This window comes from Periplaneta americana, chromosome 17 (assembly GCF_040183065.1).
Source record: "Periplaneta americana isolate PAMFEO1 chromosome 17, P.americana_PAMFEO1_priV1, whole genome shotgun sequence".
Classification (NCBI taxonomy): Eukaryota; Metazoa; Arthropoda; class Insecta; order Blattodea; family Blattidae; genus Periplaneta; species Periplaneta americana.
This window is the reverse complement of record NC_091133.1, coordinates 50,334,985-50,353,952: the sequence shown is the minus strand read 5'-3', so window position 1 is coordinate 50,353,952 and position 18,968 is coordinate 50,334,985. Positions and strand designations below refer to the sequence as shown.

Genomic DNA, 18,968 nt, shown 5'->3' with positions numbered 1-18,968 from the left:
TGAGATATTCTTAGCATTGCTTGTCTCGTACCATGTGGAATATATCGAATTTCAGCTTATTTCTTGCTATGCTAACGCTGTACGAAGTTTTTCGTGTATAGGCTACCCTCGTCACGAATACCGTCAGGAGATCTTTGTGGTTTCATTTTACATGTGCTTGATGTTGAGAATCTGCAACTTATGATCTTATTCAATAGATTAAATTACGGAATAAACCCAGTAAATTTTTTGCAGTGAAATTATCGGATTGTATTTATCTGAAAGTTTTATACAGGGGCGGCCTGGTTGGCGCAGTTGATATAGCGCTGGCCTTCTATGCCCGAGGTTGCGGGTTCGATCCCGGGCTAGGTCGATGGCATGTAAATGTGCTTAAAGAATTTCTGATATACAACCTCGGCAGTTGTGAGCGTCTTTAAATAGAATATAACATTAAACATTTTATATAGGCCTATAGAGACATGAAATTTGGAATTCAATACGAACTGTTTTACTTTCTCGTAATACGAAGTATAAAGAGCGATTTTGTTACTACAAAAAATAGACTGAGATTTTCACGGAAAGGCACGTTTTCAAGATCATTAATATTGTACTGAAAAATTTGTTTTAGACATCCCGCCTGTCCCTCTGAATACAGCAATTACTTTTCAACAGGGACAGGTATTTATGGAGATTAATTTTATCATTTGTGTTTTTTAGTATTGATGTCGGCGGAGATTGTTGGAGATTGATTTGTACTCTTGACGGAGATTAATTGGAATTGTGGAAAATACAATTATTTTGGAATTGGAGTGTTAACTCGGTACGAATATTACTTTCCAAATAATTAACATTAAAGGTTCGTTGGATTCTGGTAAAAGTGCGGTATGGCCAATAGACAATATTTGTTAGATTGAGGCTGTATTTAACACACATTCATTAAAAACGGAAAAAAAAAAAAAAAAAACTTGCAGCCCTCAAATTAACACTTTCAGATTATTAGTGAAATGTTGAATTCTCCGTCTTTTGAGTTCACTAATATAATCAGAACACATGGAATACTATGTAATATAGCCTATTTGGATATATAACAAATTCAAGTGAAAAAAAAATCCGAAAGAACTCAGAATGTGAAATTTACTATAAAACGACACAATAGTAGACTAATAATTCGCGAATATGTTAATATTTCGCTATTAGAACTCTATTTCGCGATTTGTTGATTGTTTTATCCGCATATTATTAATCATAATCACTTAATTCGTAGAGATTGGCAAAATTCGATTGTGTATCTATTGTATCGTGATTTTCGTGATCTCCATAAATATCCGACCCTGCTTCTCAACTAATCAGATTTTGTTCGTGTTCGTGAGGAAAGTCGCCTTGATAGCTGGCAGAGTGGGTTCCAGTTCAAATCTCGGTGAAATCCGAGTTGTATTTGTTGTGGGCAAAACGAAGTTTGCCAGAGTTTTCTCTCGGGGTTATACCGTTTTTACTTTCTGTTTCCACCAACTTCTTCTTCTTCTTCTTCTTCTTCTTCTTCTTGCATGGCACTGCAGACCGTGATGGGTCTTAACCTCATCTATGGCTCTCCTCCACTTTATCCCTATCCTCTAACAGCTCCTTCCAACTCCGAATTCTAAATATTGCCAGATCCTATCGAACACAAACCCACTATCTATACTTGGACCTTTCCCTTGATCTGTGTCCTTCCGGATATGTAGAGAATATTTTTGTTCCATTCTACTAGTTACTATCGTTCTATTTACACACCCCAATCATCTTCGTCTCGAGAATCTAATAAAAAAAAATAAATCCGTGACGCAACAGCCCATTAAGAGCCACGGCCGATCAGCCGGCTGTCGGCCTCACGTCCACATGCTTCCGCAGAGGTGAACGATCATCCAACCAGAACGGAGGGATCGTGTAGTTAGCACGATGACTCATTGTTCATACCTTCTAAAAATGGCTTACTGCTGATAAAACAGTAAAAGCTATCCCGCATAACATTCTCCAAACGTTAAAGAATATGAATACACATTCATCTATGCCTAACTAAACCAGTCGAAATTTGAGTTTTGTCCACCTAGATTGGGAAAATTGCATACTGTGCGACGTAGTAAATATCTCACCATTGCACAACACTACTGTACTCTTTTATGAAATCTCACTCACGACTGACTGCAGGCGGGAAGAGCGCCGTGATTTCATGGAGGGGGATGCTAGCGTTTGCATGGGCCTCGGCCGCCGATCGGCCGAGCAGCGCTTAGGTACTTTTTACCTGCCGGTCTGTATTTATAAAACATTACTTAATAATTAGATCTACTTAAACTGCACAATTCATAAACGAAATTAAGTTACACGAAATATATATTTTTTTGCGTAATCCTCTAAACCGAAGTTTTTATTTGGGCGCATATTATGTGGTTTTATGTAGGTGTGTATTTTGAATAATAGTTAAGGAAAATAAACTATAAACATAACTATTCACAACATGGTAGAAGCACTGAATTACTTAGAAACACGCAAACGTATGAGACAATGTATATAATTCCTTACACTATTTTGTATTATGTGTGCCTGCCTTCTGATCACAATTGTGATGTTTTCAACTATGTGGTCAACATAAATCTTATCTTAAAATGCACATGAAAATATTCTTACCAGCTCACCATTTGTCATTGTCTGCATATTGAATGCAGGTCCACTTTTACATTTAAATCAACTAGGTACTGAATAAACAATGTAGGAAATAAAATGAATAGGATCTCATCAATATACGACTACAGTCTACCTATAAATATATTAGTATACGTAACATTACAAAACATATTGCATGTTCTCCGATTACATTAATATGAAATACAGTATATTACTCTGTGTTTTGCTGTTGAAAAATCAGCTTCTCCACAACTGCTGACTCCACGCCATGGGAGTTTATTTTTTTGTTCTGCCTTTTCTTGTTTTTGTACTGTAGGTAAACAAAACTTTGGATCGAAAAAAAATGGGTGTGTGGGTAGGTAGGAAGAAAGTAAGGAATTAATTAAAAATTAGTACTTCACAGAATTGAATGATTGTATTCAGGAACATATGAACCTAAAAGCTAAGAAAAGGTGCTGTAGTTTCAATGAGTGGTCGTCTATACATTTCCTGTGGTACTAGCACGGTATATTTACAACACGTAAAAAGTATTGGTCTACAAATCCCATCGCTGCGCTGTTTAATTCCTCGGGGATTAAAAAAAATAGAATTTCCTTCTGTTTAGCTCTACTATCTTGTTTTTAATCGAATTTCGGTTCATATTTTATGTACTGTATTTGTCAACATTACATAACACGAGAATTTCAAATACTGATTATTTTTCAAATTAGTCCATCTGCTTAACGATGCACTTCTGCCAGCCATCAGAGAGCTTCATTTCATCTTGAAAAAATATATTTGGGGAACAGAAGGATTATTGGCCTGACATTCACTTGTATCATATTTGCATTAAGTACTTATCATAGTTATAACTAGAGATGGTAGATTTTAGCAACTTAGAATTAAAAATTTAGCACTTTAAAAATCAAATATAGCATTTTATATCAATTTAATGTTAGAGTTTGGCATTTTGGAGCGTGCTTGGATGGAATATTTTTATGGTAAATTTTATGGTACGATAGTAAACAAATGCATTTTCTACATTTTCCAGTTAAAATTCCTGAAAATAAGTAAGTAAAGGAACATACAGAATTACAGTGAAATTCTGAATGTTAAGAAACGTGTCCAAAGACATGGACCTGCTCACACAGAGATAGTGTGTCTTCGACAAACTCATTTTTTTCAACACAATATTTCTTTGCTTTGTTTTCGATCTCTGAGAAAGTAGCGTGCCACATTGTTCTTCTGTGGTTTTCAAATTGAAATTTTCTTTCGCTTGTATGTGCTGCTTACACTTTATATACTTCCTAATATGCCTTTTTTCTCCCAAGCCAACCTCTTATTACACTATTTGCACATAAAAGTATTAGAATCACTAACATATAAATGTTCACGTTTATAATCATCCACTTGTTGTTTAATGGTAATCCACTCGTTTCATCCCGACCCATTTTGTTAATCACAATCACCAGCTGCCACATAGCCTACAACTTGTTTGTGAGCACTGGACCTGAAGAGATCACATAGGCAGCCAATATTCTATCACCAAAATCAGGCACATAATTTGAAAACTAGAGATAACCGTATAGACAACAACAAAGAGGGCATTAGGTTGGTCATATTCCTATGCTATTTATACTATAAAGTTAACATGGAGGGATGACCGAATTATTTGAAAAAATGTAAGAACGTCTGTGTGGCGGGGCCTATAAATAGACCCTGTTTCTTTTTTTGCAGAAAAGTCAAAAATGTCTCATAAAATGTAATTTTGCTCTTATTTCGCAGAAACATATAAATTTCGAATTTTGTACTGAATTTCGCATTTTATCGTGGACTTAAAAACTGCAGTAATATAGTACATTAATATGCTTTTAAACACAAAATTACTTATTTTGACAGAATTTTTTAACATTCGCATTTATCGTGATTGCTAAAATCTACCATCTCTAATTATCACTAATCTGTCTCCTTAACAAACCCTACCTACCCTTATCAATCACTGACTTGTTACTAATGTACCTCTCATCAAACCCTATCTAACCCTATGGCTAACAGTCAGATCACTTGCCACATATGTATCTCCTCATCAAACCCTACCTAACCTTGTCACTGACACTGGGGTACTTATTATAGAACGGCACATGTGAACATCAGGACCATTGTCGTTCTGTCCGAAACTTTGGTTGATTTGCAAGCATTTCCTCATTTATTTCATCACCAGATCAGTCGTTACAAAGTAGTCTATGTATGTTGTGTGTTTTACTGTTGCATCCTAAACTTTTCCTCAGTGGTCCAAACAGATGTAGTTGCACGTAAATAAATCCGGGCTATTAGAGAATGTGGGCGCTCTTCTCTGCCAAGTCCAGTAAGGGTGTTTTGATATAATTTTTGCGCAATAAGGAAAGGTGTAGTCATGAAGGAGCATGATGCCTTTAAACAATTTTTCACATATTTTAACTTCTTTCAAAAACTACTACAGTATGATATACTACATTCATCCTTATTTCACCTAAGAAATAATCAACGAATATCGACCCTTCTACGTCTCAAAATAAACTGTAACCATTGCTATTTCCTTAGATTATTTCAATTCAAATTCGTTTTTAGTGATAGAGAATCTGAATGTTTAAATTCTTATTAACAATTTTGATTTCGAGTGCATTATCCAATCAATTCGTCTTGCTCTTTATTCTCTTCAGTGAGATATCTGGGCACCCATCTTGCACACACTTTTGAAAGACTTTCAGTGTATGTGAATAATTTTCTCAGAGCTACAAGAGTTATTTATTTTCTTTACTAATTTACAGTCATTCGTCGATCGGTTTTCTTTTTTTTTTTAGTCGTTTATTTAGCGACCTGTATCAACTACTAGGTTATTTAGTGTCGATGGAATTGGTGATGACGAGATGTTAGTCAACGAGATGAGGCCGAGGATTCGCTATATGATTACATGACATTCGCTTTAAAGTTCTGGAAAAGTAATTTCCGTTCTTTCTCAACATTTCTCTCGCTTTGATCCCCCCCCCCCTTTAACGTGAAAAACGAAAGTTTACCGCTTATCAACTTTTGACGTTATGTCTATTCTGAACAGGTCACATCGAAGTTAGTATTTTGTTCTTACTTTTCAAAAAAGATTTTCATTTCGGATTTTTTTCTATGCCTTCCTCAGACATAGAGCTGTCAATTAAAAAAAAAACTTCAGTGCGATTGATTGACTATCATAGGAACTAAGACATGATAAATGTTAAAGGAGCGAGAAATATCTTAGTCCTATAATGATTCTTTCCGAAGTTTTACGAACGTTAACATACGTCACCAAATACGTCACTACTGACGTCAACATGGCATTAACAGTTTAGTGTACCAGGAGGGTGCGAAAATTGTCTATGATAATATTTTTACCCATAATCCTTCAATGTGATATTTATATTCTGATAGAAACTTTCAAGATTATTAGATACATTCTACGTTGAGTCGTGATTTATGTCACCATTGGACAGCTTCCTGATGAACTAGCTGATGTAGCTACAGTTGATGGTCATAACTGGTTATAATTTGCACGCCATTTGTTAAGTACGATTGACACATAAAGGCAGGAATTAGATTAGTGGCACTGGTTCATTCCAAGAAGAGCTTCGACCACTTGAACTGGTGATTGATTGTCATGCAGGACTGGCTTGAATCGGCTTCTCATACTGCCTAAGTAAAGCGCATTCTTAGTATTAGCATTAAGTTTTCTTCCTTCTCTTTTCCATTTCTGCTTTTCACAAATTTTCACTTTCGTGTCGGGAATTGAGTCCCAGTTTATTTATTACGTAGTGGCAAATGCTATCAGTCATCATTGTGAAGCTTAGATAAATATAGGCCTACAAGGCACAAAATTAGTTGACTGAGTATAGAAAATTCTGTAGTTAAGATTACATTGCGGTTGAGCAGAATTGCAAAGATTCATTTCCCCCAGTGGCGGTTCCTCGGGGGAGGGATAGGGGAGGAACGTCCTCCTCACATTTTCTTCTTTTGAAAGTAAATACCAAATAAAATATGTGGCTTGAAATTCGAGGAAGATTCGATAATTTTTAAGTTCACAGCTACAAGAAAAACTCGGTTGATCGAGTTTTAAACGACGCGCGCTCATGTGCTGTAGAAAACTGTGAGAAAGATGCGAGATTGTCTGTGTAGAGCAGTAGTGTCAGAGTTGTAAGCTCCAATGCCGGTTGTGGAGCTAGATCGGAGCTTGAACTTGCTTATGTCTGTGGAAACACCGGAGCACGAAACCAGTCTACTGGAGCGCTCCGCTCCGTTTAGTCCCTGTCTGACATCGCTGGTGTAGAGGAAAGGCACTCCATTCCTCCTCTACTGCAGTTAACACACATAGACAACAGCGCACTAGCGGCCAGAGAAAGAAGCATAAAAAATTAATCGGCCACCGGCAGCTTTGAACAATAATGGTAGTATGACTTTACAAGAACTGACATTCTTCAAAAGCATGTGATACTGAACTTGTAAAATGTACGTGGCAACACAGACCACGTGGGTGGGTGCAATGTTCTCGCTTTCCTCAGATTATTTCCCATTCCCATTTCCATTTCCGTAAAACGGTTCTTGTTACGAGTTAGTAGCTAGTCTCTTCCAACACGTCTCTTCGAAAAATGCCACGAGGTTGTGAATTTCCTTGCAATTGTTAATTTGTGCAATTATTCAACAATGAATGGAAGTGAAAACATAATATATTTTGGACAATTTAGGAAACTTAGTTTACAAGAACAGATTATTGCTATACAGAAGGGAAGGCCAACCCCAACACTCCTTGGTCTTACATATATGCATGTAGGCTAATTTGTAGCAAATTTCATTCAAGAAGGTGTCATTTGGTGCTGCTAACTTCTTTCCTCCTCTTAAGAAATATGCAGGAGCCGCCACTGATTTCCCCGGTAATTTTTACAAAGTACAGTACTTTATGCGCAAATGAGTAGGCCTATAACACAGTAGTGTTTGTTTCTTTTAGAACTGGTATTTCCATTAATAGAATCAAAAACAAAGAACAGAAGCTAGCACATCGTGTATTACTTTCGAAAGTGGTTGAGGGAAAACGACCTCTCATTTCGACAAGTGTTTACGATATCGTCTCAAGGCAAATAGGCGACAAAACTTTGTATTGCTCTGTATAGGTTGCTTTACGAAGAACACATATTTTGTTGTATACAATAAAAGTAATCTATTTATGAAGTATTCCATCTTATCGTCTGTGGCTTCTTGGTTGAGCTAGTATATATTTCAGTTGTAACTGTAACCATGACATGCTTAGATAAAATATTTACTTAACTATCTCGGAAATTAAATAATAATAATAATAATAATAATAATAATAATAATACACTATCAATCAGTACGCCAAGGCAGGGAATATCGTTTCCTTTAACCTACTCCTCGTAAAGAAATATTTTCCTGATTTTTCCATATTATACGCTATTTCAGTCTGCATTCCATATTTTACGCTGTTTCAGTCTCCATTCCATATTTACGTTGTTTTAGTCTGCACTCCATATTCTACACTGTTTCAGTCTGCATTCCATATTATACACTGTTGCATTCTGTATTCCATGTTCTAGTGTATACTGTTACAGTTTTCATTGCATATTCTACGCTGTTGCATTCTGCATTCCGTATCCTGCGTTGTTGCTTTCTGAATTTCATATTCTACGCTGTTGCTTTATGCATTTCGTATTCAACTCTGTTACTTTCTGCATTCGGAATTCTACGCTATTACTTTCTGCATTCCGTATTCTACGTTATTGCTTTCTGTATTCCGTATTCTACACTGTTGCTTTCTGCATTTCGTATTCTACTCTTTTGCTTTCCGCATTTCGTATTCTAAGCTGTTCCTTTATGCATTCCGTATTCTACGCTGTTGCTTTCTGCATTCCGTAATCTACGCTGTTGCTTTCTGCATTCCGTATTCTACGCTCTTGCATTCTGCAATTCATATTCTACGCTGTTGCTTTCTGCATTTCGTATTCTACGCTGTTGCTTTCTGCATTCCATATTCTACACTGTTGCGTTATTCATTTCATATTCTACGCTGTTACTTTCTGCATTCCGTATTCTAAGCTGTTGCTTCCTGCATTCCGTATTCTACGCTGTTGCGTTCTGCATTCCATATTCTACTCTACGCTGTTGCTTTCTACATTCCGTATTCTATGCTGTTCCTTTCTACATTCCGTATTCTACGCTGTTGCGTTCTGCATTCCATATTCTACTCTACGCTGTTGCTTTCTACATTCCGTATTCTATGCTGTTCCTTTCTACATTCCGTATTCTATGCTGTTCCTTTCTACATTCCGTATTCTACGCTGTTGCGTTCTGCATTCCATATTCTACTCTACGATGTTGAGTTCTGCACAAGAAGGTTATATAGCTGTATATAGCCCTTTAGGTTCTACATTCCATATTTTACACTGTTGCGTCGCGTTCTATTTTGAACACTGTTGCATTCTGCGTTCTGCACTGTTGTGTTCTGTTCAAATTAGCATTGATTTTTGTGTTTATGTTACACTTTAAATAATAGACAAACGCGTAATTTTATTAAGTGCAGTATAACTCAATAGGCCTACCTCTGATTGAGGTTCTGGCTGATATATACATCTATTATCAGGCAGATTTAGAACTCGCGGCCTTGCTTTGCCTTAGCCATCGAACATCATACCTGTTACACGAGCGAGTTTTTCTCGACTCCACTTGCACTGCGAAAAGACAAAGTCCCTTTCAATGTGCAGGCTTACACCTTCCGCCATTTCTTCCTCTGTCCTGTGGTCAGTTTTCGATCGCATCCCCATTCCCCGCGTATGTGGTACCTAAGAGATTACGTCCATTTCGGCTTTTTCCTTTCAAAATTTTCTAGAGCGTCTTCAGTCTACCAGTGTAACCCCGAATAAGACAAGTGGTCAACAGGCTTGGAGTTCACATACTCAGTTTATTTCAGCCCCGAACCCCCTTTGCGAGGACGCGTTTTCGCGTACCTCTTAAAGTTCTCCTTCCATTTCCCCTCTCTTTCAATTCAAAGGCAGTACATCTCACTTGACGGTATGTGTCAGAGGAAGAACAATAATTTGTTGTATGCATCTGAAGTCTGACTAATGTGGAGTAACGGTCAGCGCGTCTGGCTGCGAAACCAGGTGGCCCGGGTTCGAATCCCGGTCGGGGCAAGTTACCTGGTTGAGGTTATATCCGGGGTTTTCCCTCAACGAGCAAATGCTGGGTAACTTTCGGTGCTGGACCCCGGCATTATCACCTTCATTTCATTCAGACGCTAAATAATCTAGATGTTGATACAGTGTCGTAAAATAACCCAAGTCTGACTAGTGTAATATGTAACTAGTCAGCGATATATGCAATGGAGGGGAAAAGGAACTGGCCACCCTACCTTATTATCTCCTGGGTTAGTAGCCTTATGAGTGATGCCTCATTGGTGTCATGAGGTTCAGACCTGTCTTCGGACAGTTCACTCAAGAAATGTGAGGTAAGTGAACAAAATGTGCTTCCGGACTTGCAGGGACGGGGAGGAATGGCTGGCGAACCGCCGCGTATTGAACAAGCTGCTGCTGCGCCCGGACAACAGCAGTGTGGTAGCATCCTGCGACATTGTGGCCACGGACCTTGTGGAGCGCTGGAGGAAGCAGTACGGTGGCCGAGAGCTCGCTCATCTGGAGTCTGACCTCTACCGATGGGCCATCGATAGTGAGTATTCAGGATATTATAGAATAAGTAAATCGTAAATCTTCTATGTCGTATTTCCATAGTACAAAGTGTCGTCTCTATACGTGGAGTCTAGACCCATCTGACCATTGCGCAGTGGCCTCGATGCTGCAGGGTCAGTGCATCGAAGCAGCCACAGCTCTCAATTATAATGACACGACCTTAAAATATTTCTCTACTCTCGCTGTTGTACATCAAGAAATATTATGTTTTGATTTGCTGTCATTTCACTTAAGAACGAAGTCCGTATTCCATGATATGAATATACTTTTCAGTTCCTCGAAAACATTCTCCCGATTCTTCTATAACGCAGGAGCAGTACTAGTGGCGTTCCGGGCTGCAGGACTCCACTGGCCTCGGTCGAGTAATAGAAACAAAATAGAATAGGCACAAATTAATAGCAAATTTCAAACTGGCAAGCAAACATTTTGATGGGGGCAGATAAAAAAGTTAATATTTTTTCTTCCACCATGTTTAATGACAAAAGAAGTGCTTATACAAATTTTAGCCACTCGACCGCAATTACGAGGGCCGTAAAAATTAGTTCTACTGGGGTCGTTAACAGAAAGAAAACAAAATTTCATTGGAAAAATTTATTGTAACACACAGGGGTCGTTAACAGAAAGAAAACAAAATTTCATTGGAAAAATTTATTGTAACACACACAGCAATTGTTGAGCTGTTTTTTAAACATATTCCCCATTGGAACTGAGACATTTGTCATATGCGATCGACAGAGAGGTGCAGACGGCTGTCAAACGCTGGTTCCGATCCCAGGCGGCTGACTTCTTCGACACAAGGATACAAAAATTGACCCCATGGAATGACAAATGCCTCAATTCCAGTGGGGAATATGTTGACAAATAGCGAAACAATTGCTGTATCTATTTCAATAAATCTTTCCATGCAATTGTGTTTTTTTCTGTAAATGGTCCCAGGGAAAATCACTTTTTGGACGGCCTCGTAATTGCGGTCGAGTGACCAAAATTTGTATAAGCACTTCTTTTGACATTATTAACATGGTGGAAGAAAAAAAAAATAACTTTCTTACTTGCCCCCATCAGAATGTTTGCTTGTGAGTAAAATTAACAACAGAAGTTTAGTTGATTGTTTTAAATAGCAAATCACAGGCTAATTAAAATTTACGAAAAACCGTACAAATAAATTTCTAAAGTAAATAGCAAATCGCAAGCTAACTAAAATTAACAATAGTGCAATAAAATAAATCACAGATCACAAACTAAGTAAACAGCAATGTAAAATAATTTTTAATTACATAGGCAATTACAAGCTAACTGAATTTAAAATACAATACAAATGAAAGTTTAATTATCTGTAAATGGCAAATTGTAACTAACTAAAATTAATCATAATTCGTAGAACTAGTAACGAGGGTGGTTACTATGTTTACCATTAGGTCAGAATTAAAATTTGGCTGAGAAATATGAATTCTTGAAGGCAATAAAAGCTGTTATCCTGGCCTTTACTAATATTACATCATTATTTTTGAAGCTGTAACGCCATTATAATATTTTTATTATTTTTTATTGTATTACTGTGCTGGACTATAGGCTAATTGGCCAACAGTTGTTTACCAACACATGAATAAACTATCAGTAAATAAATAAAATAAAATAAATACATTATTATTATTATTATTATTATTATCATCATCATCATTATTATCATTATTATTGTTATTCAGGCTGTACAATGTTATCACATGTCCTTGCATCCATTTAGTTAGTCTTCATCCTCAAGTTGTTTCTGTCGTCCAATCTGCCTTTGTGAATCCTTTCTTTCTCATCATTCCGCCAATTCTTTATAACCTTGGGCCTACTTCGTTTCCGTCTTTCTGGTGGATACTACTCATAACTTCTATTTTGCACGATCATACCTTTTTTTCTTTATTTACTATAGTTGTTTCATGCTTCGTAAGTTGACAGTACCTCACGTTCTCTGGTTGCTATAGGCTATAAACAAAAGAAATCACAGTGCTGTTATAATTACTAGAGATGAAACCTCCCCTTCCATGGACACGAGGTTGCTTACGCTTCAACCATACAGTGTGGGTGTCTCTGAACTCTATACAGCGGTCAGATGTAAACAAGAGCAGTTTTCAAACATACCGTACATACAAAGTACAAAGTATACTTCGGTGGGACTACCTGTTCGGAACATTTGGAGTGAAATATAACCAATGTAAAGTTGTTACTCTTGGTAGTCCTCTATGGAGTGTACAATTCAACTAAAGTCTTCATATAGAATGACTTAATATATGAAGTAATGACAATAACACTGCACTACACGTTAGAAATAGACTCGCTCACTGACTACCGCACTGGACACATAGCACCACAGTTCAGCACTGTTGTTATAACCAGACGGTACAGAAAACAATTCTAACCCCCCTCCCCCTTCCCTCTGATGTTATGTACAATACTCGAGTCAATATACGCTGATATCGTGTTTACGAAGGAATTGTTTCATCTCTAATAATTACTTATCGTTCTAATGCTGTAAGCAGAAACAAATGGAGCTTTTATTTAGAAAAATTAAATGTGATATTACAATTCGTACAATTATTAAATGTTACCGGAGCAGTACGATCCGTAGTTTTTAAGGTGAGGGTTTTATTTATTTCTCGATATGTTGATGGTTGAAGTTGAAGGGATGTCTTTCTTTTGTGCAAAATCATATAAACTTGTATATTGATCAAATTAATACAAATTTTATTACCAGAAACAACAATAACTGTATACGCCGAAACAAAATAACCTACATACTGCTTTGGCAACGACGTTCAAACTTTCTTATAGGATGAATATTTAGTTAGCAAACAAATTTATGCAATACAATGCGTTAAGTGCGTAACAAGATCTCAGAAACTGGAAAAAGATCGACTTCGTCTCCTTTTCTTTTTTTTTTTTCTTTTCAAACTGTTTCCTTGATTCTGTTATAATGCACTTGCCACACTTGTATCACAATAGGCCTATACTATTAGTAATCCGTCCTCTGCTATCCTCTTCACATGTCCATACCATTTAAATTGTTTTAATGTCATCCAAATGGGACCTAGTTACGTTAATTTTTTAATATATGAAGTCCACAGGAAGAAAAGAGGGAATGTCACTTTTTTATGAAAATTGAGATAATAGTAAAAATTGGAAGTTTATGGTTAGACGACAATAAAACATATTGAACATATTGATTACTAGATTAGCCACCTTCCAAAATGCATGGTGATATTTATCATTTGTAACACACTTCTTGAATAAATTAGTTTTGAACTTTAAATTAGCTCTCCTGAAAATCTTGGCATTTCCCCTTTTCTTCCTGTAGTCTTCATATTCTGAATTCTGTCTTTCCTAGAAATCCTTGCCGACCGTCATCAAAAATCCATTTCTGTTGAGTTTAATTTTTATGCATTTCCTGCTTTTAAATTAGCCTGCATGTTTCTGCTGCATATGTAGGCTTAATTGTATTTAAACTATTGCATGATACATGAGTCTTTGTTTTAGAAGTCACGGCCCGATCCTACAGAATATTATTTAGTTTTGATATGGCTGCTCGTCCTTTATCAATTCACTTATTAATTTCTTATTCACTGTATTATACGCTTGAAGTATATTTTCTTTTCAGTTATGGTATCAATTTTAATGGGAGACAAATACTTGAGGAAACGGAAAGAAATGGAAGATATATTAGCCCATTTTGCATCAGTTGTGCACCTCATCTTCCAGGAAAGTTCACGCTTGAGTCTGTTACCAGCAAGTCTTGCCGCATTCCTCAGAATCCCTGCATGGAAGAGTTTCGTGTCTGCTATTGATGAAGCTATTGGCGTGGGTAAGTCTCAGTCTAACGGAAACTACTCGTTGAATATTTTAACAAATATACGCATGTGTTTCTTTTAAAAGTGGTAATTTTATTTCATCTACCCTTGGGCCTTTCAAATATTATGCTCAAAAACACTACTCAATGATGAATTCAGGGTTTAAATTATAATTCTAGGGGTTGATGTCACTGTAGAAGATACCACCAAAATTTATTTCCTAATTATATATAAGTAAAATAAAGTAAAATAATAAGTAAAAAAAGGTAAAATAATAGTTATTTTAAGTAGAGATTTATAACCATGCTATTTTATAAAATTCAGAAATGGACTTCAGAGATTACTCTTAGGCCTGTTTATTAAGTTAGATAAGAAATAACTACCTCTGATTGAGGTTCTGGCTGATATGTAGGCTAGGTATAATACATCTCATTGACGATATGTGTCAGAGGAAGAACAATTATTGTTTGTATACATTTGAAGTCTGATTAGTGTACAGCTCATGCATTTTGTCAAGACACTCGCGATGCGCAGTAGGGGAACAACGTTTCTGTCGAGGGGGGTAGGAGTAGAAGGGAAGGTCGGGCGTGTGTCTACCGAGTTCAAGGCAAAGGCTAACCCATTCCCCTACAATTCGTAAGTAGACTCCTCCGATCTCATGCGCACACGGATCGCACAGTGTGCAGAGGCATTGTTATGGAGCAGCATCCATTTTCCAGTCCTGTGCAACTCTGGCCGAAACCGCCGGATACGCTGTAGCAATCGGTTCAAAACGGACTGGTAAAATGCAGCATTAATGGTTTGACCTGCAGGAACAAATTGCTTGTGGATGATGCCATTGTTGGTGAAGAAGGCGATCAACAGTGTTTTCACCTTGGATTTTTGCAGACGGCTTTTTTTTGGTCGCGGGGAAGTCGGTGAACACCATGACATCGATTGCCGCTTTGATTCCGGATCGAACTGGTAGCACCAGGTCTCATCTCCCGTGACGATGGTTTTCAGAAGCAATGGATCTTGGTCACACATGGAAATGAAATCACCAGAAGTTTCCATCCGTTTTGCTTTCTGCTCGTCTGTGAGCTTGTGCGGCACAAATCGGGAGCAGATCTTTCGCTTACCCAAATCATGGCGGACGATGGTTTGCACTGTGTCCTTGCTAATGTCAAATTCCTCCGCAGTCGATCTTAGAGTCAGTCGCCGATCTTGTGCCAGCATTTGTCGCACTTTCTCGATCATTTCTGGGGTTCTGCTTGTCGATGGCCGACCTGAACGTGGCTCATCCTCAATTGTTTCCTTCCTTTCACGGAAGCGTTTAAACCATTCGTAAACACATTTTCTGCTCACGGCTTCCCTCCCGTACACCTGCACCAACATTCCATGTGTCTCCGTTGCAGTCTTCCCCAATTTGTAGCAGAACTTGATGTTTACACGTTGCTCCATTGCGCTGTGACACTTCCTCTCACACTGACTACGTTCAACTGGTCGCAGTCTGTTTACTCTGCCAGTCACATGCATTGCATGCTGTGCATCGATTCTCCCCAAGTCTCTGAAGAACCATGCGCACGCGCAAGCACATGCGCCAAGTTGCCGTTCAGATATGACACCATTCACCGAACTTTTTAGACACACCACGTATGTAGCTAATCTGTGATGTATGCAATCTAGCTAGTTGCCTCTTAAGCGGTGCCATGTTGGTATCAGTTGTGAGGTTCAGACGGTCAGACCAGCGAATAGGGATTATAAAGAATGGACACTGAGCGAATTTTCCTGTGTTTTGTTTCTCTGTGCGCCAGCGTATAGTTCCACTTTCAAGCGCTAGAGGTTAGTGTAATCGAGCATACGCTAAGATAATAATTGAGTATAGAGTTGAGACACAGGATCCAAACATCGCCTACCTTATTGCATAATCCAGTAACGCTTTGCTTACAATAAATTCAAGTTAACAGCTTTTCCTTATTTCTCAGTGACAAACTAGTTGTAATAATAATATTTTATATTTCAGATATCATAAATTATATTATGAAATACTATAATACATTATAAAATTAAGTATCGAATTCGTTTAATATTTGTATATAATATAATATAGGTTTTTGTTTTTCCATTTTCAGCGCTATCAAATCAATACATATTTTAATTGTTGTTGGGGTCAACGTCTCAACTCTCATTATAAAGGAACTCTAGGGTCTAGACATTACAGTTAATGACGGATTTATTATTTTATGGAACCAATTTTTTTATTTGAGTACATAATGTACCTAGATGTATTAATTATATGTGTTATATTTCCGCTGTGTCGACTGCTAGCTGATGTGATGTCAGCGCCAACACTAGGGAGAAAGCAGAATCTCACGCTTTAGCTGGCTTGAAGGTCACTGAAATCAGTCCGGCTACATCAAAGGTACCGACGCGAAGTGTCCATTCTTTATAATCCCTATTCGCTGGTCAGACCTGTCTTCGGACAGTTGACTAAACAACAAAGAAAGAAATGTAATTTTAAAATATCAAGACGTAAGAAAATTGTAGTAGCCATTTTAAGAAAAGTAACTTGGTAACTACTGTATTATGGCAATGCAAGAAAATGCTTCAATAGAAAAAGCAAAGTCTTATTTTCTCATTGCTGAGCGGTATTTTCACTGTCCACAGCTTCTGCCTTTCGGCCCGAAATGTAGCCGCAAAATAATCTCTTTGACAGTCATTTATCATTGCAACTAATGCTAATTGCAATAATAGTAAATTGCATAGTTTTATTTTTAAACGTTCTACATGAAGTATTATATCGATTAGCGTGTCTTGGGTCAAAATATGACGCCTTCTTCTTCGCTTTTTGTTTTAAACACGTCAAGTTCCTCTCAATTTTCTACTAATATTATACTATGCACTATAGGACGACTAAGGATTTTGACATCTAGAAAATTCTCTGCAAACTTTCTTTGCACTTGTCTAGCAGGTTAGTGATCATGAGAGTGTTTGGTCACATTGAACTACGAGTTTAGTGAAGACATAGGTTAGGTTAGGTAACGGTGGCTAGGGGCGGGTTAGGGACGACCCATAACTACACTCTCCAGTGTTTTGTGCAACGAATAATGCGGCAAGGAGCTACTGACACTGGACATATGTATAAACTTGTACAGTCAGCTCATAAAAAATTAGTATTCATCTGCAAAACACTGTTTCAGGAAATGATGATAGTTCATACATATTTTTTTACTTGGTTATTTAACAACGCTGTATCAACTATGAGGTTATTTAGTGTCGATGGGATTGGTGATAGCGAGATATTTGGCGAGAGGATTCGTCATAGATTACCTGACATTTGCCTTATGGTTGGGGAAAACCTCGGAAAAAACCCAACCAGGTAATCAGCCCAAGCAGGAATCGAACCCGCGCCCGAACGAAACTCCGGATTGGCAGGCAAGCGCCTTAGCCGACTGAGCTACGCCGGTGGCTAGTTCATACATATTATAAGAAAACATATCGTCACCTGAATGCAAGAACTAGGTAACTCGAAATTTGCGTTTTTTAGTTACCTCTTTTATAGCATAGCAAAAATCGCACAAAATGTAATGCAGGATCTAGGGCCGTGTCTCAAAGCTACATTTTCAGCTGAAGTGAACTAGATTGTTGACTAAATAGCCGGATGTGACGTCAGAAGTTATGATCCAAAGCTACATAGTGCATAGCAATTAAGTCCGTAGTAGCTAGTCAACGAAAATGCTTGCTTGATTGATGACTTGTTCACTAAATAAACATGGATATCTCATCAGCAAATGGGGTTATGAAATCTGAAAATGCGTTGGAAGTGAAATAATGTAAATATAATGTAGAATAACACGTTAACTTTGAACACTGACATTGTTAGTACCTTCTGTACAATGTTTTAAACATTACTGTAATATTATATCTAGCCCTTATCATTTCCATATAACTCGTAATGAAACTGCATTAGGACACTGCCTTCTTAATTTAGTGCTGAACCGTGATGTCATGGTTTTTTAGAAAAATAATCTATGAAGAAGGCCATGTTTCAAGCATACATTTCCAAAGCTCCCTAGTGTGTAGTTTACAAGTCACCTAGTTGCTAGTCACTAGTGTGTAGTATGGACTTGAGCTTTGAGACACAGCCTAGGTAACTGATCGAACGATACCAGTGACATCTATTTTCCAATATAACAAATAGGTAAAAGAAAACGAGACAATAAGGCTGTGTCTCAAAGCTCAAGTCCATACTACACACTAGTGACTAGCAACTAGGTGACTTGTGAACTATACACTAGGGAACTTTGGAAATGTATGCTTGAAACATGGCCTTCTTCATCGATTATTTTTCTAAAAACCATGACATTACGGTGCACCACTAAATTAAGAAGGCAGTGTCCTAATGTAGTTTCATTACGAGTTTTATGGAAAAGATAAGGGCTTAATATATTACAGTAATGTTTAAAACATTCTACAGAAGGTACTAACAATATCAGTGTTCAAATTTAACGTGTTATTCTACATTATATTTACATTATTTCAATTCCAAAGCATTTTCAGATTTAATAACCCCAATTGTTGATGAGGTATCCATGTTTGTTTAGTGAACAAGTCATCAATCAAGCAAGCATTTTCGTTGACTAGCTACTACGGACTTGATTGCTATGGACTATGTAGCTTTGGATCATGACTTCTGACGTCACATCCGGCTATTTACTACAGCAATCTAGTTCACTTCAGCTGAAAATGTAGCTTTGAGACACGGCCTAAATAAGTAAATAGGCGATGT

General features: G+C 37.4%; 1 protein-coding gene across 1 annotated transcript in view; it reads left to right on the top strand.

Moving 5' to 3' along the window:
• sad (Cytochrome P450 family protein sad) overlaps positions 1-18,968 on the top strand; it is a 96,062-nt gene that overhangs the window by 64,619 nt on the left and 12,475 nt on the right. The window contains exons 2-3 of the mRNA XM_069816825.1: positions 10,166-10,350; positions 14,011-14,214. Coding sequence (XP_069672926.1) covers positions 10,166-10,350; positions 14,011-14,214 — 389 coding nt within the window. The remainder of the gene's footprint in view (positions 1-10,165; positions 10,351-14,010; positions 14,215-18,968) is intronic.